Source organism: Lithobates pipiens, unplaced genomic scaffold, assembly GCF_037356315.1.
Source record: "Lithobates pipiens isolate NorthernLeopardFrog02 unplaced genomic scaffold, aLitPip1_a1.2 Scaffold_24, whole genome shotgun sequence".
In the NCBI taxonomy this organism is placed as follows: domain Eukaryota; kingdom Metazoa; phylum Chordata; class Amphibia; order Anura; family Ranidae; genus Lithobates; species Lithobates pipiens.
In genome coordinates this window covers 1131690-1154356 of record NW_027507786.1, presented here as the reverse complement: position 1 = coordinate 1154356, position 22667 = coordinate 1131690, and the positions used below count along the sequence as shown (strand labels likewise).

The 22667-nt window shown below is 45.9% G+C and overlaps 1 protein-coding gene across 2 annotated transcripts in view; it reads left to right on the top strand.

Moving 5' to 3' along the window:
* Positions 1 to 22667, top strand: part of EXT2 (exostosin glycosyltransferase 2) — a 113099-nt gene that overhangs the window by 51544 nt on the left and 38888 nt on the right. For both annotated transcript variants that reach the window (XM_077453478.1, XM_077453479.1), the window contains exons 8-9: positions 1109 to 1240; positions 19402 to 19591. In XM_077453478.1, the coding sequence (XP_077309604.1) occupies positions 1109 to 1240; positions 19402 to 19591 (322 nt within the window). The remainder of the gene's footprint in view (positions 1 to 1108; positions 1241 to 19401; positions 19592 to 22667) is intronic.

Sequence of the window (22667 nt, the reverse complement as noted above, 5' to 3'; positions counted from 1 at the left end):
GTGGGGGGGGGGCACGAGAGACACTCAGAAACCGCTCGGATGCATTCGGAGAGGCTCGAAAACACTCGGAAAAATCAGAGTTTTTCTGATTTGCTCCAAGTGCATCTGAGCAGCTCTGAATGTCACCGGCGCTCAATGGATCCCAAGAAAAATTTTATGGGAAGTATAAAATGATTGTGTGTAAAGCAGTGTCAGGTCAACGGCGACATTGTTACAGCCAACTTGAGGTATGTAAAGGCATTCTTGGTGACAAGCTGCACATTCTGTGGTCAAATCATTGTTGAAAATGCCGTGATAAGTTAACATTAAAACAGTTATTATTATTATTATTATTATTAGGGATGCAGGATACCATTTTTTATTTTTTTTACGAGTACCGATACTTTTTTTGTAGTACTCGCCGATACCAATTACTGATACCTACTGCAACTGTTTTTTTTTTTTTCACTTCAGCTGTCAGCAATGGTACAAAGCATTGAAAAGTTATTTACAAATGACATAAATAGATATATTTTTTTAAATTTTCGCGGTTTTTCAGCGTGGAATGTGTAAATATATGTTGATATATATGTGTATTAAATTGTTTATCATTTATAAAATAGACGTGAAAAAAAAAAGCAGGAAAATAATTAAATGGAGGAGAATGGGGAGTTAATTAAGGCTTATTAGAGTACATTAAGGGTTAATAAGGGGTTACACAGAGGCACATTTGTTCATCCCTTTGATCTGCAGATGAAGAAACAGAAAGATACAAAAAGAAGCAATGTTTCTTTTTATTTTAGTGTTTCAGCAGCTGAGCAATGTTGTTAATAAACAGTCAGCTGCTTTTTTTTTTTTTTTTTTGACCGCTCCAATTACCGGACTTCTTTAACACTTGTCGACAGGGGAGACCTACGGACAGCTCACAGAACCGAGCCTGAAAGTGTCATTTTCTGGTATCGGTGCATTTGCATGAGTACCGATACTTGTGCAAATACCCGGTATCGGCACCAATACTAGTATCAGTGCAGCCCCAATTATCATCATCATCATCATTGTTTTTATCATTATTATTAACGTGAAATGGTTATCTGGGTGATAATATCCTTTTTTTTATCCCTGTTCTCAGGCTCGCTGGTTCTGGGAAGGTTACTTTAGGTCAATGAAGACCATCGCCTTGACCACACTTCAAATCATAAACGACCGGATCTATCCGTATGCTTCAAGATCTTATGAAGAATGGAATGACCCCCCTTCTGTGGTAGGTTACACCCCCTGTACTCTCCCATATGGATAACAATACGGAGGCAAAGAGACTCTCCATAAAAGCCAATCAGATTCCAGCTGCTGTTGGAACATGAAATGATTGGTTATCCTAGACAACGCAGATCTTTTTATTTCTCTTGTTTGTGTGTTTTGGGCCTCCTTAAAGAGGAACTCTTCCCCCACCCCTTCCGTTTTTCACTGAGTAATCCATCATACCCACATTCCCAAGCAATCCAGAGATGTTCTGTAACAATCCACTGTGCTGCTGCTTCACTCCGTATCCTGCTCCTCTATCTTCTTCTGTGACGTCATCGGGGGCTGACTGTCTTCTCAGGGTTTTTGCAGCTGGGCTTCTAATGATGAGCCGCGTTGCGTCATCGGGAGGCTGGCTACAAATATGAAGAAGTAAAATCCTCCCCCCCCCCCTCCCCCATTAGCAATCACATTAGGATAAGCTTTGGTCTTCTGGAATGTATGATGTGGGTATCCCAGAAGGATGCGGATAAAGGAAGCTTCATTCTCGCCTAGGCTGGAATCCAGGAATTGGGGGGGTGGATTCCATATAAAAATTAAACATTTGCAAATTTGAGAGATTAGGGGGTACAGGATGAGACGGTAAAAAGTGGCCAGGGAGGGCGAAGATCCATTTTAAAGTGGTTGTAAACCTCAGGCATGAAATATGAACAAAGCTTGAGTCACTTGTGAAAAGTTATCCTGACACCAAGATTAAAAAGGTGACGGGTGGGAGCACCGGCACACAGCCTGTGATTGACAGCCTTAGCTCTGCTTCCTTGTGATGTGTGAAGTGGGGAGGGGGTGTGTCCTTTCCCTCCAATCAGCTTTCGGATCTCTCCTCACTGAGCTCTGCGGTGTGTAATTTGAGCTTTCTGAAGCGGAAAAGTTTAATTTTAAAAATGTCAGTAGAATATTAAAGTGGAGGGCCACCCTAAAAAAAAATAAAAAAAATACATTTAATATTCTTAAAAAAATATAAAAACAAAAAGTGAAAATTTTTATTTATTTATTTTTTTACTCACCAGACACCCGCGTTGCTAGGCAGTCTTCCTAATCTGCCTCTTCCTATTCTGCGGTGCTGTTTCTGCAATTCTTCGGCGAGCGGCCCCGTTGCCTTCTGGGACGTGTGTGTGTGTGTGTGTGTGTGTGTGTGTGTCCCAGGAAACAACAGGACCATTCACAAAGTGCCGCGCGGCTTGCGCATGCGCAGTAGGAAACGGGCAGTGAAGCCACAAGACTCCACTGCCTGTTTCCCTTAGTTAGGATGGTGGCGCCGGCTGCCGATCCGATGGACAGGTCGGCCTCGGGGACGGCCGACATTGCGGGCTTACTGGATAGGTAACCGCCCTTATTAAAAGTCAGCAGCTACAGTGTTTGTAGCTGCTGATTTTTTTTATTTTTTAAACGGCCGGAACGCCCCTTTAATGAGGGGGGGAACCATAGAAGGCAAAATATAAGCAGAATAAACTTTAGCTTTCAAGTGGTTGTAAAGACTCAAGGTATTTTTCCCTTCATACATTCTATGCATGAAGGTAAAAAAAAAAAACCTGTACGCCCCCCCTCCCCCCAATACTTACCTGAGCCCCCCTCTCGATCCAGCGATGTCCACGAGAGCCTTGGCTCTCCGCGGGATTCTCTCACTCCTGATTGGCTTTTGGCAGCAGCAGGAGCCATTGGCTTTAGCTGCTGTCAATCACAGCCAGTGAGCCATTTAGGAGACAGAGGGGGCGGGGCCAAGCCGTGGCTCTGTGTGTGAATGGACCCACAGAGCCGCGGCTTCGGGGAAGTGCGCCTGCTTGGGTACCCGACAATAGACAGGAGCCGGGGAGCATCGGCGTGGAACCCGGGAAGAGGAGGATCTGGGCTGCTCTGTGCAAAACCACTACACAGAGCAGGTTAGTTATATCATTTTTGTTATATTTATTTTTAATTTTTATTATTTTTAAAACAAGGATTTAAGCTTTTAAGGGGCCAATTAGAGCTCCCGAGAAACATTGATGCATTCATTTGATGTTTCACAATGCAATAAATTATGCACGATCTCTCCACAATTGGCGTGCCTGTTTTTTTTTCCTGTCCTCCTTTGAAATCTATCCAAAGCGCCCCCTAGAGGACGTGCCTGTGATCTCCCAACACAGAGTCCTTGTATCTTTCAATATAGTTTTCACTGTTAATGTGAGTTCAGTCTTTTTTTTTTGGATCCAGCGCTTTCCTCCGATTTTGCGGCAATACACTTTTTTTTTTTTTTTTTCGATGTAAGCCGAAGCATGTTTGATTTGGAAACTACCGATAAACCTCCGGATTATAACCGTCCTTCCAGCCCCCGTTCACAAAGAAAAAAAATAGCATTGCTTTCCAAACCTCACTAGGATTATTGGCTTATCTCTTTTGGAAAATTGATAGCAGATCAGCCCATCTATTGGTTCTATAAAATACCAGCCTGCTCGTTATACGCTTAATTTCCGCATCTTCCCCCCGATTGGAGAAGACAGGTGGGCCGGAGGAAAAATCGCGTTGCGCCAGAGTCGAAAAAAAAAAAAAAAGGCTCCCGCCAGCGAGGGGTTAATCAGGATCCCCTCCTGCCCTTTAACCATCGCAGGATGAGAATCACGCTGACATTCTTTCTCAGAGTATGCCGTGGAAATACATTGTGCATAATTGGACCAAAACACAGAATAAATCAAGGCTTTTCCTTTTTCTAAGGTCTGGTTATTCGTAATTGAAACCACATTGGCGGTTGAGGGTTGGTATTTAAGGAGAAAGGGAAAAAAAAAAAAAAAAAGAAGAAAACTTAAAAATACCAGGGGAAACTAAAAAGAGTTGCATTCTTCATCTGTCATGACACGTTCATCTTGGCGGGTGGATCGTTAACGGGCTAAACCACTGCTAGGTGGGACAATGAAATAGATTATAATGGCTGCCATTACCATTAACCGCTTCAGGCCCGGAAGGATTTACCCGCTTCCTGAACCAGAGCACTTTTTGCGGTTCGCGCACTGCGCCGCTTTAACTGACAAATTGCGCCGTCGTGCGATGTGTCTCCCAAACAAAATTGTCGTCCTTTTTTTTCCCCCACAAATAGAGCTTTCTATTGATCACCTCTGCGTTTTTTTTTTTTTTTTTTTTGCGCTATAAACCAAACAAATTCACATCAATTTTGAAAAAAAATTACTTTTTGCTATAATAAATATCCCCCCAAAAAACATATAAAAAAAAAAAACGTTTCTTTCCTCAGTTTAGGTTGATACGTATTCTTCTACATATTTTTGGTAAAACAAAAAAGCAATAAGCATTTATTGATTGGTTTGCGCAAAAGTTATAGCGTTTACAAAATGGGGGATATTTTTATGGCATTTTTAATAATAATTTTTTTTTTTTTTGTAATGGCGGCGATCAGCGTTTTTTTTAATGGTGATTACGACATTATGGTGGACGCATCGGACACTTTTTTCGTGATTTTGGGACCATTCACATTTCTACAACGATCAGTGCCATTAAAGATCAGATCTCAGATCTCTCCTCACTGAACTGCAGTGTGTAATTTCAACTCTTGGAAGTGGAAAATGTCACTAGAATATTAATGGGGGGGGGGGGGGGTAGCCGCCCCACCCCTTCCCCCATACTTACCTGAGCCCCCTCTCGATCCAGCGATGTCCACGAGAGCCTTGGCTCTCTGCGGGATTTTCTCACTCCTGATTGGCTTTTGGCAGCAGCGGGAGCCATTGGCTTCAGCTGCTGTCAATCACAGCCAGTGAGCCATTTAAGAGACAGAGGGGGCGGGGCCAAGCCGCGGCTCTGTGTGTGAATGGACACACAGAGCCGCGGCTTCGGGGAGTGCGCCTGCTTGGGTGCCCCTAAGGGCTAAGAGTTTACTTCCTCTTTGTCTCCCTGCAAAGGTAAAGCATAATGGACTACTATGCATCGCAAAGTAGCCCATTATGTGTCACTTACCTGACACAGGAGCCAGCGATGTCACCGCTGTCCCCTGTAGTCCGGAGCATCCATCTTCTTCCTGGTATTGCTGCTCTGACCACTCACAGCGCCGGAGCAGCGATGACGTCACTCCCGCGCATGCGCACGGGAGCCGCCACTAACGGCATATCACCGTTAGCAGCGGCATGCTGCTAACGGCGATAGTGCGCCCGCGCGCCGCAGACAGCTGTGACTGCGTTTTAGTAAATATCTCCTAAACCGTATAGGTTTAGGAGATATTTCTTGGACCTACAGGTAAACCTTAATCTAGGCTTACCTGTAGGTCAAAGTGGTTTGTAAGGGTTTACAACCACTTTAAAAATGCATTGATTACTGTGTAAATGTGACTGGCAGCGAAGGGGTTAACCACTAGGTGGTGCTGTAGGGGTTAAGTGTGTCCTAGGGAGTGATTCTAACTGGGGGGGGGGGGAGGGGCTGTGTGTGGCATGTCACTGATCACCGCTCCCGATTGTCAGTAGGCAGATCGGGGAAATACTTGTTTACATTAGCATCTCCCTGTTCTTCCTCTCCGTGAGACGATCATGGGCATCCCCACGGACATAGAGTCCGTGGGACCCGCGATCGCGCTCACGAAGCTCCTGCGCGCCCGCAACCCACCTCTTAAAGGGCATCGTACAGGTACTTGATTCTGCCTGTACTTGCCCTTCTGCCGTAGTATATCTGCGTGAGGTGGTCGGGAAGCGTTTAAAGCTGAACTTCGGCCCAACAAACTTTCAATTAAATATATTCCGCAATAGCTACAAAGGATCTAAATCCATTTTTGTGTGTGTCGAATACACTATATATATATTACCAAAAGTATTGGGACACCCACCTTTACATGCACTTGAACTTTAATGGCATCCCAGTCTTGGTCTGTAGGGTTCAGTATTGAGTTGGCCCACCCTTTGCAGCTATAACAGCTTCAACTCTTCTGGGAAGAAGGTTTAGGAGTGTTTGACCCTTCTTCCAGAAGAACATTTGTAAACTCAGGCACTGATGTTGAATGAGAAGGCCTGGCTCGCAGTCTCCGCTCTAATTCATCCCAAAGGTGTTCTGTCGGGTTGAGGTCAGGACTCTGTGCAGGCCAGTCAAGTTCCTCCACCCCAAACTCACTCATCCCATGTCTTTATGGACCTTGCTTTGTGCACTGGTGTGCAGTCATTTTGGAACAGGAAGGGGCCGTCCCCAAACTCTTCCCACAAAGTTGGGAGCATGGAATTGTCCAAAATGTCTTGGTATGCTGACGTTTTAAAACAGGGGTCTCAAACTGGCGGCCTTCCAGATGTTGCAAAACTACAACTCTCATCATGCCTCTACCTTGGGAGTCATGCTTGTAACTGTCAGTCTAGCAATGCCTCATGGGACTTGAAGTTTCACAACAGCTGGAGGGCCGCCAGTTTGAAACCTATGCCTTAAGAGTTCCCTTCACTGGAACTAAGGGGCCAAGCCCAACCCCTGAAAAATTACCCCCCACCATAATCCCCCTCCACCAAATGATTTGGACCAGTGTGCAAAGCAAGGTCCATAAAGACATGGATGAGCGAGTTTGGGTTGGCCCCTTAGTTCCAGTGAAGAGAACACTTAAGGTTTCAGCACACAAAGACATTTTGGACAATTTCATGCTCCCAACTTTGTGGGAACAGTTTGGGGATGGCCCCTTCCTTTGCACTGGTCAAACAAATCATTTGGTGGAGGGGGGATTATGGTGTGGGGGGTAATTTTTTCAGGGGTTGGGCTTGGCCCCTTAGTTCCAGTGAAGGGAACTCTTAAGACCGGGGACTCAAACTGGTGGCCCTCCAGCTGTTGCAAAACTACAAGTCCCGCGAGGCATTGCTAGACTGACAGTTACAAGCATGACTCCCAAGGTAGAGGCATGATGAGAGTTGTAGTTTTGCAACAGCTGAAGGGCCACCAGTTTAAGACCCATGTCTTAAGATGTCAGCATATCAAGACATTTTGGACAATTTTATGCTCCCAACTTTGTCGAAACAGTTTGGGGACGGCCCCTTCCTGTTCCAAAATGACTGCCCACCAGTGCACAAAGCAAGGTCTGTAAAGACGTGGATGAGTGAGTTTGGGGTGGAGGAACTTGACTGGCCAGTCCTAACCTCAACTCCATAGAACACCTTTTGGGATGAATTTGAGCGAAGACTGCGAGCCAGGCCTTCTCATCCAACATCAATGCCTGAGTTTATAAATGCTCTTCTGGAAGAATGGTCAAGCATTCCCATAGACGCACTCCTAAACCTTGTAGACGGCCTTCCCAGAGGGGTTGAAGCTGTTACAGCTGCAAAGTGTGGGCCAACTCAATATTGAACTCTACGGACTAAGACCGGGATGCCATTAAAGTTTATGTGTGTGTGTAAAGGCAGGCGTCCCAATACTTTTGGTAGTTTAAGAGGTTGTTTACTAAAGGAAAATCCACTATGCACTGCAAGTGCACTTGGAAGGGCAGTCGCTGTAGATCCGAGGGGGACCTGCAAGGAAAATAAAAAAACAGCATTTTAGCTTGCACATGATTGGATGATAAAATCAGCAGAGCTTCCCCTCATTTCAGATCTACCCCTTAGATTTACAGCGACTGCAATTGCTTGCAGTGCAAAGTGGATTTGCCTTTCGTAAATGACCCCCATAGTGTATATAGAACAATCTCATACAATGAATACCCTATTACATCAAGAGGCACAAGAAAACTGCCAGCAATGGCAGAGCTTGGTCAGCTTGGTAGAATCCTTTGTATGCGGTATGATCGTGCCGTTGATAGATGACATATTCTTTAATGAGCATTTAATGTAAGGAGGAGCCCATGCAAGGGTATGTTTTGTTGTGCCCGTAGCTGGGCATTATCATCTGAGTACAGATTAAGCAGTGTCCCCTTTTCTTCCTGTCGGTGAGAAGTCACCAAGTCCCCTCCCTTCTGACCCAACTAAATTATTGGCTGTCGCCGGTGCCTAATTTTACCTTTTGATGCAGAAGAGGTCAAAAGGTCTCAGACAGCAGACGCGCAGGCAGGCCGGCTCCCCATTGCACTTGAGTGTAAGCCTTAAAAGGCCTATTTGCAAGTGTTTTCTCTTGTAGGCCACTTGTTAAGTGGAAGTGGTTAATGACCAGCTAGCCCGGACTGTCAGGGTGTTAATGGTTCTGCGGAATAGGACGGGGGTGGGGGGGGGACCTCTGTTCACTTCTTTTCAGTTGGCTCTGGAATTCCAAACCCCCCCCCCGGGCGGTTTCTTGTACGCGCCATTGTTCTGCCCTGGATCTCCTGGCTTGGACAGTTCGGCATGGATGCTTCTCTTCCAGCTCATGCTGTGTCCTCTGTGTCCTCTCGGGGTCAGCAGGTGGAAGCGGACAGCTGCTCTATCTATGGGGATTGGGATGACTGGGATTTCGCCAGCACCTGTTAATTAGCCAGATTTGTATCGCGTTACTGAGACGTGAGCTGTGGAAACGTTTATATAGTTGTTCTATGGCTGTTGGACTATTCGGGAACTGATACAGTGCAGGTACAGCATTTTCGAAGTCTTAAACTCACATGTACAAAAAAAAAAAGAATAAATAAAGGTATACTACAGCTGAGATCGACTTAAAACCCAAGTGATCGCTATCTCCAAAGCCAGCCCCAGCCATTTGAGTTCCCCTCGTGGCATTTTGTGATTTAAAGCAGGAGTCCACCATTTTTTATTTTTTTTTTAAAAGCCAGCAGCTACAAATACTGCAGCTGCTGACTTTTAAAATAATGACACTTACCCGCCCAGCGCGCCCGCGATGTCGGCACCCGAAGCCGATCTCTCGATCGTCTCTCGGGTGCTGCCGCCGCCATCTTGGGTATGGGAATCAGGAAGTGGAGCCTTGTGGCTTCATTTCCCGGTTCCCTACTGCGAGTCGCGCTGCGCAATATAGATGGTCCCCGCTGTCTCTGGGATCCGTGTGTTTCCCAGCAGGCAGCGGGGGACCTTCGGAAAGGGGTCGTAGATTCTGCAGAAAGGGGTGTAGCTTCTGCAGAATCTACGCCGGAAGTGATACCTGTACTGTACAGGTACCTGCACCCTCCTGAAAGGTGCCAATTGTGGCGCCGGATGGGGGGAGGGTTCCGATGAGCGGAAGCTCCACTTTAGGGTGGACCTCCGCTTTAAGTCTGTAGGATATGTTAGTAACTCGGCGATGGAGACTAAAGGAGTGAGTTGAAGAGTGAGCATAGAAATAATATTTTATGGGAGGCTATCGACTGACCAATAAAAATTGGTCAGTCGAATAAAAACAAACCGGCTAGGTTTTTAAATTTTGATATAAAATTCTAATAAAAAAAAAAAAAAAATATATATATATATATATATATATATATATATATATATATATATATATATATATATATATATATATATATATATATATATATAAATTTTACATGTACCTGTGAAAGGGTATAGAGAAACTGCCACATTGTTTTTTGTTGTTTTTTTCCGCCAAAATTGTGTTAGTCTATGTGGTCAGTTTATGTAAAATAGCCCTTAGCAGAGTTTTTCTCTTACTTTCATTGAGGGATTCTCTTCTGATTCTTGACAGTAGGGTTATAGTGCCACCTACAGGAGTAGACACTAGGCAAAAAAAGAGCCCAGCACCACCTATGGGCAGTCCTAGCTGGTATATATCCACTCTCTGCTATAGTAAATCCAGTTAGAGGACCTTCTGCCCAAGGGTTTGGTCTTCCACCCTTTGTTACTGTCTCTGGCTTGGACGGCATGGCTTTTGGGACCAGGTTTCTAAAGTACGGGGGTTGTTGGGTTAGGTGATCCCTGCAATTTTGAAGGCACGCAAGTGTACGTCTCGGAAGATATTGTTGCTCCAGGATGGGGCTCTAGGGTTCCTTCTCGGTGCGCAGGTTTTTGGCCTTTCTCTTATGGGGCTTTGCGCAACTGCTTGCTTTGTGCACCGTTACAGGCAGGTTTGTGTTGCGGCTATAGTACCTGAACTTGGTTCTTCAGTCTTCCATCTGCCTCCCTTTGGGAGTATTCGGGGTATCCCCAGCTTTGTTTTTCTAAAGTTGCCTTCTTGATTGGCATCAGTTCTATGCGCTGGATGTCGGCACTGGAAGCCTTATCATGTGAGTCTCCCTTTCTGGTCTTGCGTAAAGATAAGGTGGTTTGCGGTTCATGCCCTTCCTTTACTCCGAAGGTGGTGTCAGATTTTCACCTGAATGAGAATATTGTCCTGCCGTCCTTGTTTCCACCGTTGTCACACTATGGGGCTGTTGTGTTGCACTCCCTGGAAGTGGTCCCGACAGTTCGTGTGTGCCTGTCTGCTATGGCCTCCTTCAGGAGGGATTCTCCTTTGGTGCTAATGGACAGTCCAAGAAAAGGCGTGGTGGCCTCCTCTAAAAATATATAATAATTGAAAAAATTATATAGTAAAAAGGTAGTCCCAGAAAGGTTATTGAGTAGACCCAAAGCAAAGGCAGTGATCTAAAATGTCCCAAAAAAGATGGTGAGTGAATGAAGAAGATCCTAGGTATATGCCATCAATCCTCCAAGTGTTCCACCACCTATGTGTACAATAAGCACTCTTATAAGATTTGGTGGACTCTTTAATTAAAACAATCAAAAAGGCATTGATATATTAATGGATCCTATTACAGGGGATGGACATCCTCCAGATAACCACCAACCACTTACAGGTTTAAGAGTACGTGATGACTTCACGATTGGTAGCTTCATCCTACGCATTTCATCACATCTGACGTCAGGGGGAGATGTCAGATATGATGAAACACATTGGGTGGAGCTTCCACTCCTTGAATCCTCACATTATTCGAAACCAGGATGTGGTTGTCCATCCCCTGTAATGGTGTCCAATAATATATCAGTACCATTTTGCCTCTTTTTAATTAAAGAGTCCACAGAGTCCTTATTGCACACTTATTGGAGCACCTGGAGGATTGATACCTAGGCATTTCTTCATTCACTCACCTTCTTTTTGGGACATATTATATGGCTGCTGTTGCTTTGAGACTACCATTTACTGTATCATTTTTTTATTTATTATACAGTAGGGAAAATAATTATTTGATCCCCTGCTGATTTTGAAAGTTTGCCCACTTAAAAAATATAGACCCTTCATTTGGCAAACTTACAAAATCTTCAGTGGATCAAATAATTATTTTCCAAAAGTTCCAGAATTATTATCAAATTAGTATTTGCTGTTTGTCTCCTTTTTTGGGGGGGGGGGTTGCCCTCCCCTTCTTGAGGCACTGCTTTGGGATGTTCCTATTGTCAAAAATCAGAAGAGCTGTTTCCATTAATAAACGGAAGAGAAAACTGGATTTTTCTTACCTTACAATCCCTTTCTTTGAGTTCATTGATGGAACCCACAGAACCCACCCCTCTATTGGAGTTTCTCCTTCTAACAGTGCTTTGTAGCTAACTGGCTTTCCTATAGCAGAGAAGGGGGTTTACACCAGCTAGGACTGCCCATAGGCGGATTTCTTTTTCTGCCCAGTGTCTTACTCCTGTAGGTGGCGCTATAACCCTACAGTCAGGGATCAGAAGCTCTGTTTCTGTCAATGAACTCGGAGAAAAACTCCCCGGTGGATAATATAGTGGACAAAAACATTGATCCAATCTACCCATAGAAAAACAGGTTATTAACCTGTTGGGCGCCAACAACACATCTGCACTTCCATTGGCAGTTGCTGCTCTCCATACTTCAAAAGCCATACCTTGTTAACGATATAGAGGTGAGGGCTCAGCTGCTGACTTTTGGGAAAAGTCTAAATTTGCATGTTCACTTTGGCTGTACAGATTTGGGAGAAAGTAGAGGTGTATGTGAAGCAGCTGATGAAATAGTTGATGAAGGTACCACTAAGATCATGGAAATGCGAACCTTTCTATAAAGTTATCTACACTCACTGGCCCTTTTGCCTTCAGAACTGCCTTCATTCTTCATGGCATAGATTCAACAAGGTGTTGGAAACATTCCTCAGAGATTTTGGTCCATGATCGCATCATGCAATTGCTGCAGATTTGTCGGCTCCACATCCATGATGGGAATCTTCTGTTCCCCCCACATCCCAAAGGTGCTCTATTGGATGAGATCTGGTGAGTGTGGAGGCCATTGGATGAGATCTGGTGAGTGTGGAGGCCATTGGAATACAGTGACCTCATTGTCCAGTGGTGGGATGATTGGAGCTTTGTGACATGGTGCATTATCCTGCTGGAACGAGCCATCAGAAGATGGATACACTGCAGTCATAAAGGGATGGACATGGTCAGCAACAATACTCAGTTAGGCCATGGCAATTAAACGATGCTCAATTGGTACTTAATGGGCCCAAATTGTGCCACAAAAATATACCCCCACACCATTGTGCCACCACCACCAGCCTGAACTGGCGATACAAGGCAGGATGGATCCATGCTTTCATGTTGTTTACACCAAATTCTGACCCGACCATCTGAATGTCGCAGCTGAAATTGAGACTGGTCAGACAAGGCAAAATTTTTCTAATCTTCTATTGTCCCATTTTGGTGATCCTGTGCCAATTGTAGCCTCAGTTTCCTTGTTCTTAGCTGACAGGAGTGGCACTTAATGTGGTTTTCTGCTGTTGTAGCCCATCTGCTTCAAGGTTCGATGTGTTGTGCATTCAGAGATGGTATTCTGCATACCTTGGGTGTAACAAGTGGTTATTTGAGTTACTGTTGCCTTTCTATCATCTGGAACCAATCTGCCCATTCCCCTCTGTCATCAACAAGGCATTTTCCTCCACACAACTGCCGCTTACTGGATATTTTCTCTTTTTTTGGACTATTAACTGTAAACCTGAGAGATGGTTGTGAGTGAAAATCCCAGTAGATCAGTTTTTGAAATACTCAGACCAGCCCGTCTGGCACCAACAACCATGCCACATTCAAAGTCCGTTGAATCCCATTTCTTCCCCATTCAAATGCTCGGTTTGAACTTCAGAAAGTCGTCTTCACCAGTCGCTGTCATGTGATTGGCTGATTAGCAATTTTTGTTACCAAGCAGTTGAACAAGTGTACCTAATAAAGTGGCCGGTGATTGTATATCTTGTATTGTACTTTTATCATTGTGTATATTCCATGGCATTATAGCCTATGAACAGCTTTGTGACTGATACAGTTATACCCATCTGCAGTTTTTTTTTTTTTTTTACTAAAATCTTGACTAATAGCCGGAGTTGCCCCCACAAAACTGTTTTGGCATAGTTCACGTGTTGTTAGCGGCTGGCCTGGGTCACATCATAAAGCTAGGTGCTCAGAAGTCTGGCTTGTTTATACCGTGTTCCACAGCGGGGTAATTGGTAGTGGCAGGGACTCCTGACTGCTTCCATATGAACAGCCATGCTTGTGAATATGTATCAGTACGAGCGGACAATAGAGGCCTTGTGTACAGGGAATGGATGGAAGATGTACACCTATTGGCTGCATAAATCTGTCCTCTTTATTTTGTACGATGTCTGAGTTACAGCGAACCAAAAGACAGAAACTGGATATAGGTGTGCCTTTGTTCACGCTGCCTGCTGTCACAAAAATCCTTAAAGTGAGCCAGTTGCAATCCATGAACATTCCAGTATTTTTCGCATTCTTATGCGGTAGATGAGCTTTAGAAAACGTGCTTGTGACATCTGTAACAGAAAGCACTGTGGAGTAGTTCATCCTCAAAGTTTACAGAAGAAGCCTTGAAGTCCTCTCGACAGCTCAGCACCCCTGTCCTAGCGGTTATTTAGCAGCTCAGCTACCCCTCCTAGCAGTGATTCAGCAGCTCAGCAACCCCTGTTTCACCCCTCCCACCAGAAACTCAGCAGCTCAGCAACCCCCGTTTCACCCCTCCCACCAGAAACTCAGAAGCTCAGCAACCCATTTCACCCCTCCCACCAGAAACGCAGGCGCTCAGCAACCCATTTCACCCCTCCCACCAGAAACGCAGGCGCTCAGCAACCCCTGTTTCACCCTTCCCACCAGAAAATCAGCAGCTCAGCTCCCTGTTTTCACCCCTCCCACCAGAATCTCAGCAGCTCAGCAGCCCCTGTTTCACCCCTCCCACCAGAAACTTAGTGGCTCAGCTCCCCCTGTTTCACCCCTCCCACCAGAAACTTGGCTCAGCTACACCTGTTTCACCCCTCCCACCAAAAACTCAGCAGCTTAGCTACCCGTTTCACCCCTCACACCAGAAACTTAGCGGCTCAGCTACCCCTGTTTCACCCCTCCCACCAGAAACTTAGCGGCTCAGCTACACCCGTTTCACCCCTCCCACCAAAAACTCAGCAGCTTAGCTACCCGTTTCCCCCCTCACACCAGAAACTTAGCGGTTCAGCTACCCCTGTTTCACCCCTCCTACCAGAAACTCAGCCGCTCAACACCCCCTGTTTCACCCCTCCCACTAAAAACTTAGCAGCTCAGCTCCCCGTTTGACCACTCCCACCAAAAACTCAGCGGCTCAGCTACCCCTGTTTCACCCCTCCCATCAGAAACTCAGCAGCTCAGCAACGCCTGTTTTACCCCTCCCACCAGAAACTCAGCAGCTCAGCTACACCTGTTTTACCCCTCCCACCAGAAACTCAGCAGCTCAGCTCCCCCTGTTTCACCCCTCCCACCAGAAACTTAGCAGCTTAGCTACACCTGTTTCACCTCCCCCTCCCCCCCCCACCAAAAACTCAGCAGCTCAGCTACCCGTTTCACCCCTCCCACCAGAAACTTAGCCCCCCCCCCCAGAAAAAAATAACTTACTCCATTACAGGCTGAGGGGAGGGAATGAACCAGCGGGACTTAATTTTACTTTTAATTCCTTTTTTGAGGGAAGTTCTGCATTAAGCCATTGAGTTCTTTCCAAGAGAGGGAAAGAAGCGAGAGCCAAGCTGCTAATTCACTCCTGGAAGGTGGGAAAAGAAGAGCCCAGTTGCGGAATCACTGCTGAAGAGGGGGGAGAAGGGGTAGCTGAGATGAAGAACCACTGCTGGGAGAGGGAAGCAGGGAGAGCTGCATTGCAGAGTCACTGGTGTAAAGGGAAAACGGGAGGAGCTGAGATGAAGAACCACTGCTGGGAGGGGGAGCTGAGTTGCAGAGCCACTGAGAGGGGGTAAGCAGGGGGAGCTGAGTTACAGAGTCATTGCAGGAAGGGGAGAACATAAGGAGCTGGGCTTTGATTTCACTGCAGGGAGGGGTAAGCAGGGGGAGCTGAGTTGCAGAGTCACTGGTGGAAGGAGAGAATAGGGGGCGCTGAGCTGCTGACTCACTACTGGAAGGGGAAGCAGGAGGAGCTGAGCTTCAGTGTCTCTGCTGGAAGAGGAGCTGAGCTTCAGTGTCACTGCTGGAAGGGGAAAGCAGGGGAAGCTGAGCTTTAGTGCCACTGCAGGCAGGGAAAGCAAGGGGAGCTGAGCTGCAGAGTCACTGCTGGAAGGGAAGGCAGGGGAGCTTAGCTTCAGTGTCACTGCAGTAAGGGGAAAGCAGGGGAGTTGTGCTGCAGAGTCTTTGTTGAAAGGGAAGGCAGGGGGAGCTGAGCTTTGGTGTCACTGCAGTGAAGGGAAAGCAGGGGGAGCTGAGCTGCAGAGTCTTTGTTGAAAGGGAAGGCAAGGGGAGCTGAGCTTTGGTGTCACTGCAGTGAAGGGAAAGCAGGGGGAGCTGAGCTGCAGAGTCTTTGTTGGAAGGGAAGGCAGAGGGAGCTGAGCTTCAATGTCACTGCAGTGAAGGGAAAGCAGGGGAGCTGAGCTGCAGAGACTTTGTTGGTAAAGGTAAAGCAGGGGGAGCTGAGCTGCAGAGTCACTGCTGAAAGGGAAGGCAGGGGGAGCTGAGCTTCAGTGTCTTTGTTGGAAGGGTAAAGCAGGGGGAGCTGAGCTTCAGTGTCTTTGTTGGAAGGGTAAAGGAAGGGGAGCTGAGCTGCAGAGTCACTGCTGGAAGGGAAGGCAGGGGGAGCAGAGCTTCAGTGTCTTTGTTGGAAGGGAAGGCAGGGGTAGCTGAGCTTCAGTGTCACTGCAGTGAAGGGAAAGCAGGGGGAGCTGAGCTTCGGTGTATTTGTTGGAAGGGTAAAGCAAGGGGAGCTGAGCTGCAGAGTCACTGCTGAAAGGGAAGGCAGGGGGAGCTGAGCTTCAGTGTCTTTGTTGGAAGGGTAAAGCAGGGGGAGCTGAGCTTCAGCGTCACTGCAGTGAAGGGAAAGCAGGGGGAGCTGAGTTTCGGTGTATTTGTTGGAAGGGTAAAGCAAGGGGAGCTGAGCTGCAGAGCCACTGCTGGAAGGATAAAGCAGCTTCAATGTCACTGCAGGGAAGAGCAATCATGGTGAGCTGAGCTGCAAAACCACTAATGGGAGAGGGAAGCAGGGGGGAGCTGAGCTGCAGAGTTCCTTTTGGAATGGGAGAACAGGTGGCGCATAGCTGGTGAATCACTGCTGAGGAGGGGGAAAAAGGGGTGGGGGGGGGGGGGGCGAGCAACAATGTCACTGCTGGGAGGGGGAAGCTGTGGGCTGAGATGCTGAGTCACTGTTGGCAAAAAGGCTGAGCCTCTGAATCACGGGAAGAAGAAAAAAGAGAAAAATATATCTAAGATCTAGGATGCTACGTTTTTTTTCATGATATGTTAAGGTTGAATAACATTGGTTTGTTCCAAGTGACCTAACCATTTCAGCCGCACAAAATTGCCTATAAGTACACAAATTCTTTAATCTAATATAAAGTATTAGTAACTATTTAATAAGCAACCAATTTTCCTTTTATGTATCATTTTATAAGTGGCAAAATAGGTGAACCTATTTGAACAGATCATTACAAGTGTCCTCCCATTCAGCTACCACATAGAACAAAGTTGAGTTTTTATCAACAAAAAAACCAAGTGGCCCGTGGGGCTCTAACGAGAGTAATGTTCATACTAAAGTGCAACAAGGTTTATAAAAATACAATTTTTTTTTTTTTTTTTTTTTAGAATTTGACAAAAATGTATATAAAAGGCAACATAAACATGACATCCCTACACAGCGATTCCCATACTCTCTCCGTATTCACTCCCCTAGGCTATAGCATTGTACAGAGTTTGCTTTTGTTGCTCATTTTTAATGTATTCATTAATTTGCAAGTTATTTTTTTATTTTTATTTTTTAAGTCAACATACCTATGTGTTTATTGATTCCTGTCCAATGGTGACCATTACCCAAGAACCCCCCCCCCCCCCCACTTGTCTGCTTGATCCATGCTGGCGCTGTATTAGGAACAGACTGTGTATGCCCTCGCTTGCCAACCCCTCTGGGTTCCATCTCATTGGCAGCATCCAGGGACGAAGGTTTTACAGTTTTGGTCTGCCTAATTAAAATTCAAATCTTGTAAACTCTGTAGAAATCAATCTTAGAGAAGTACTTTTAGTTATTTTGTCCCCCCCCCCCCCCCCCCACCCCCAAAAAAAAGAAAAAAATTATTTAATGGGTTCCTTGGCTATTTTTTCCTTTCCAAAAGCACAACTGTCGTTTTGTTTGAGTCATTTAATCTGTCTGTACCGTGGGCGCTTTTATTTACTTTGTGCTCCCGCATGCCCACTTTGTGTCAGCGTCCCGTCTTTGCTACACTGCGTCGCGTTTCCTTTCCCAGGGAATTCTGTCCAGCTCCGGAGACGTGGGACTAAGGAGGGCAATTTCCACTGGACGTGGAAAGTGTGGGTGCCCCCATTGGCTGCAATGAGCTGTGCTTTTGTTTATTCGACTTCCAGAACTTCGCTCTGCCGTGTACATTAGCACAGTATTGTCCTTGTCACATACAGAGATCCCCTTACACATGGCCAAAACGTAACTTTTTTTTTTAAGTATCTTTCTATATCAACCTTTCTCAACCGTTTTAGCACAGAGGAACCCTTGAAATAACTTTCTGGTCTTAGGACACTGCTAAAAATGGCTATCTACAACTCATGATACATTAGTGTGATGGTCAATGGGAAGAATGCTTCTTACACTTGTCATTGGGAAGAATTAACCCTTTACAGATAGCTAAAAAGATCAGTGGGAACTTCTCTAAGAGGCAGAAACTGCTCATTACTTAAGGACCCCCTAGCAACCTCTGGAGGAACCCTAGAGCTTCATGGAACCCTGGTTAAGAAACCCTATTCTAGTGTTCTTTGGGGGGACACAGTAAAGTATATTCCATACTATGGGTTATGCTGCCACCTACAGGAGGATTGGACACTAGGGGGCATTCCCACAGACCATAATCCCATCCCTACCAAACATGCTCAGTTTTTGCAAGCACTAGAGTTGACAGGCAGCCACATCAACTGGTCTACTTAAAGAGGAAGTAAACCCTGATGGGTTTACTTCCTCTTTCATTCCCTGCAAAGGTAAAGCATAATGGACTACTATGTATCGCATAGTAACCCATTATGTGTCACTTACCTGACACAGGAGCCAGCGAAGTCACCGCTGTCCCCTGTAGTCCGGCGCATCCATCTTTTCGGTGGGGTCTCGCAGCTCCGCCGCTGTCATTCGGCAGAGCCGCGATGACGTCACTCCAGCGCATGCGCGGCAGCTCCATTGTTGGAAATGCCGCGCTCAGTGCGCCTGCGCGCCGCTGTCTACGGCGCATGCCTGTCTTCGGGCAAATATCTCCTAAACCGTATAGGTTTAGGAGATATTTCTTGGACCTACAGGTAAGCCTTAATCTAGGCTTACCTGTAGGTCAAAGTGGTTTGTAAGGGTTTACAACCACTTTAAGGTGGGAAGAAGCTGTGTCCCTCAGTGACCATCAGAGATCAGGATTTTATAGTGAGTGCAAAAAAAAAAAAATCTCCTTTGCAGTTCAAAGCATTGTATATTTCATACAATGGAACACCCAAATGGGGCTTAATGGTTAGCACTTCTACCTTGCAGGACTAGGGTCATTGGTTTGAATCCTGACCAGGATGCTACCTACCCAAGCTCATATCTACTTATAGGTTGACAACCATTTGTCTCCATGTTAAGTTGTCACATACCAGCTGAAATCAGGCTTTAAGTGGGAGTACACAATACTGTTGATAATGAGGACTTGAGGTGGGCATCAACAGTACGTTGGTGTTCACTAATAGTCTATAGAAAAAGGTAAAGCATGATTCATGTTCTCTGGGTTCTCCATACTTTGCTTTGTGTTTGTATTGTGTTTTCTACTATCTCTATCAATTAAAAAAAAAAATTTTTTTATATCTCTTGTAGAAGTGGAGTAGCGTGAACAATCCTCTCTTCCTACCACTGATCCCTCCACAGTCCCAAGGCTTTACTGCCGTTGTCCTGACGTACGACCGTATTGAGAGCCTCTTCCGGGTCATTACCGAGGTGTCCAAAGTCCCCAGTCTGTCCAAGCTACTGGTCGTGTGGAATAATCAGAATAAGGACCCACCTGAAGGTAAATTCTTCCATAGCAAGACTTATTTAAAGTGAACTTGTGCTTCAGCAATGTGGAAACCCTGTCAGCTGCTTATGCTCGCCTTTCCATCTCTCCTCACCCTGTTTTTTTTTTTCAGCCACCAAAAGCTTAGAGAGTTAGCCCTGTGTAAGCACCAATACATTTTTCCCCTTCCACTTGTAATGCCTGAGCAGCCATACCAAAAGAGGAGTAACTCACATGTTCCTTTATATAGTGAGGCCGCGTACACACGCGCGGACTGTTCGCCCAACTTTGTCCGTCCAACAGTTTCGGCAAACAGTCCGCTCAAAATTAGCATGGACGGACATGGCCACACACGACGAACGAACAGTCCGCTGAAACCGTGCGCGATGACGTGAACGGCATGTACGACGGGACGAAAAATACGACGTCCTATACACTGCATTATAACTTTCGGCGTGTAAATCCTTTCTGAGCATGCGCCAAACTTAGTCTGTCGAACAAGCCTACACACGGACGGACTGTTCGCTGAAACAAGGTTTCAGCGGACAGTTTTACGGAATTTCCGAAAAACCTTGTTCGTCCAACTGTCCGCTGAAACTGTCCGCTGAAAGCCCACACACGAGCGGACTGTCCGCCCAAACACTGTTCAGCGGACAAGGTTGGGCGAACAGTCCGCCCGTGTGTACGCGGCCTGAGTCACTTCACTTTTTTAAAGAACAGATCATCACAGGAGTAAAGGAAAGGTAAGGATGAATAGATATGTGGACCAGGATTAAAGTCAACCTGTTACTTTGCCCTACAAAGGCACGCACTAGTTTACCCTAAAGGGTAACCATAAATTTTTTTAGGTGATAGTACGCTGTAGGGCCAAAAGTGTGTGCAGACCCTTCAAAATTGTTGAGTCCAAGTGCACAAAGCATAGTCTATAAAGACATAGTTTGGTATGGCGGGAAAGCTAGACTCCTGACCTCAACCCTATTGAACACCTTTGGGATGAACTGGAAGGCCCATTGTGAGACCTGCTTTGGTGAGTTTGGTGTGGAGGAAAGTGAGAGTCCTGAGCACAGCCCTACTGAAGACATTTGGGATAAATTGGAAGGCCCATTGTGAGACATGGTTTAGTGTAGAAGAACACCAGAGTCGTGACCTCAACCCTATTGAACACCTTTGAGATGAACTGGAAGGCCCATTGTGAGACATGCTTTGGTGAGTTTGGTGTGGAGGAAAGTGAGAGTCCTGACCACAGCCCTACTGAAGACGTTTGGGATATTGGAAGGCCCATTGTGAGACATGGTTTAGTGTAGAAGAACACGAGAGTCGTGACCTCAACCCTATTGAACACCTTTGAGATGAACTGGAAGGCCCATTGTGAGACATGCTTTGGTGAGTTTGGTGTGGAGGAAAGTGAGAGTCCTGACCACAGCCCTACTGAAGACGTTTGGGATATTGGAAGGCCCATTGTGAGACATGGTTTAGTGTAGAAGAACACGAGAGTCGTGACCTCAACCCTACTGAACACCTTTGGGATAAATTGGAAGGCCCAATGGTAAGAAATGGTTTGGTGTGGAGAAACACGAGAGTCCTGACCTCAACCCTACTGAACATGTTTGCGATTAATTGGAAGTCCCATTGTGAGACATGTTTTCGGTAGTTTGGTGTAGAGGAACATGAGTGTCCTGATCGCAGCCCCACTGAACCCCTTTGGGATAAATTGGAAGGCTAATTGTGAAACATAGTTTGGTGTAGAGGAACTCAAGATTTCTGACCTCAACCCTATTGAACACCTTTTTGGGTGAATTGGAAGGCCCACTGTGAGACATGGTTTGGTGTAGAGGAACATGAGATCCCTAATCTCAACCCTACTGAACTCCTTTGGGATAAATTGGAAGGCCCAACTGTGAGACATGGTTTGGTGTGGAGGAACACAACAGTCCTGACCTCAACCCCACTGAACATCTTTGGGATAAATTGGAAGGCCCATTGTGAGCCAGGTCTTCTCATCCAACACCGGTACCTGACCTCAGAAATGCGTTTTCTGGCTGAATAGGTATAGATATCCTCCAAACTCTTGTGGCAAGCCTTCTCAAAAGAGTGCTGGCTGTCATACACACAACAGGGGGAGTTCTAAACAGCAGACCTTCTACATGCAAGTTCCACTTTAATGGCTTTGTCTGGAGTTCACCTTTCATTCTGTGCATCCTATTTGCTCACTGAAAAAACCCCCCAAAAAAACCCCCCAAAAAAAACTGGCATGCAAAATTGCATGTCAAACTAATGTTGGTCCACCCCAAGGTACCTGCACATAGCTTTACCCGTGAACTAATCTTACTGGAGTTCATGACCTGTAAGAAATGTAAGCACTTTGTTATTGGCAGCTTCTGTGGGTTACCACACATGCTGAAAGTTGAAATAAGCCTTTCAGTGGAAGTGTGTTTGCTTTGCTTGATAACTGTCAACAAATTAGTGCTGCCAGTTTGTTACATAGTCTAAAGCAGTTGAGTCAGTGATTGCAGAACCTGCATGCTGCTTTGAAAAGTGTTGTCACCCTCCTATTGTTGTGCCACATATGGCACAATAGTGAGGGGAATCTAGAGTATATGCAAGTCCTCCACCAGGTAAAACTATTCCTGTATTTGCTTTCCATGTGTGCCGAAATTGCCCTTTACAAGGCAGTCACAGGTTTCGCTCCAGCTCCTATCGCTCTCTTATGGCCCTCATCATTTAAAGGCTGCTGTCATTTAATGACCATTAAACGCAGGATGTTTCTGAGAAGTTAAGCCTGAGGAATGAGTTTGAAGTCGGTATTACTCCTGACAGTGGCAGATAAGAGCCCCCCCCCCCCCCCCACCCATGACTCTTCTGAGATCACCTTTTTATGACCGCTCCCCCCCCATCCCTGTTATTGCACTGGGAAAATAGATGACTTTAATAGTGTTCCTCCTTCCAGCCTATGACAACAAGAATTTCCCGACCTCCCTTCTACATCTGAGAGCCATGCGTGAGTGGACGGGGCAATAAAAGATTTTTAGCACTTTTTAGAACTAATGGAGGGATGTACACTCGTAGGAGCAAAGATTTAATCACCCTTGTA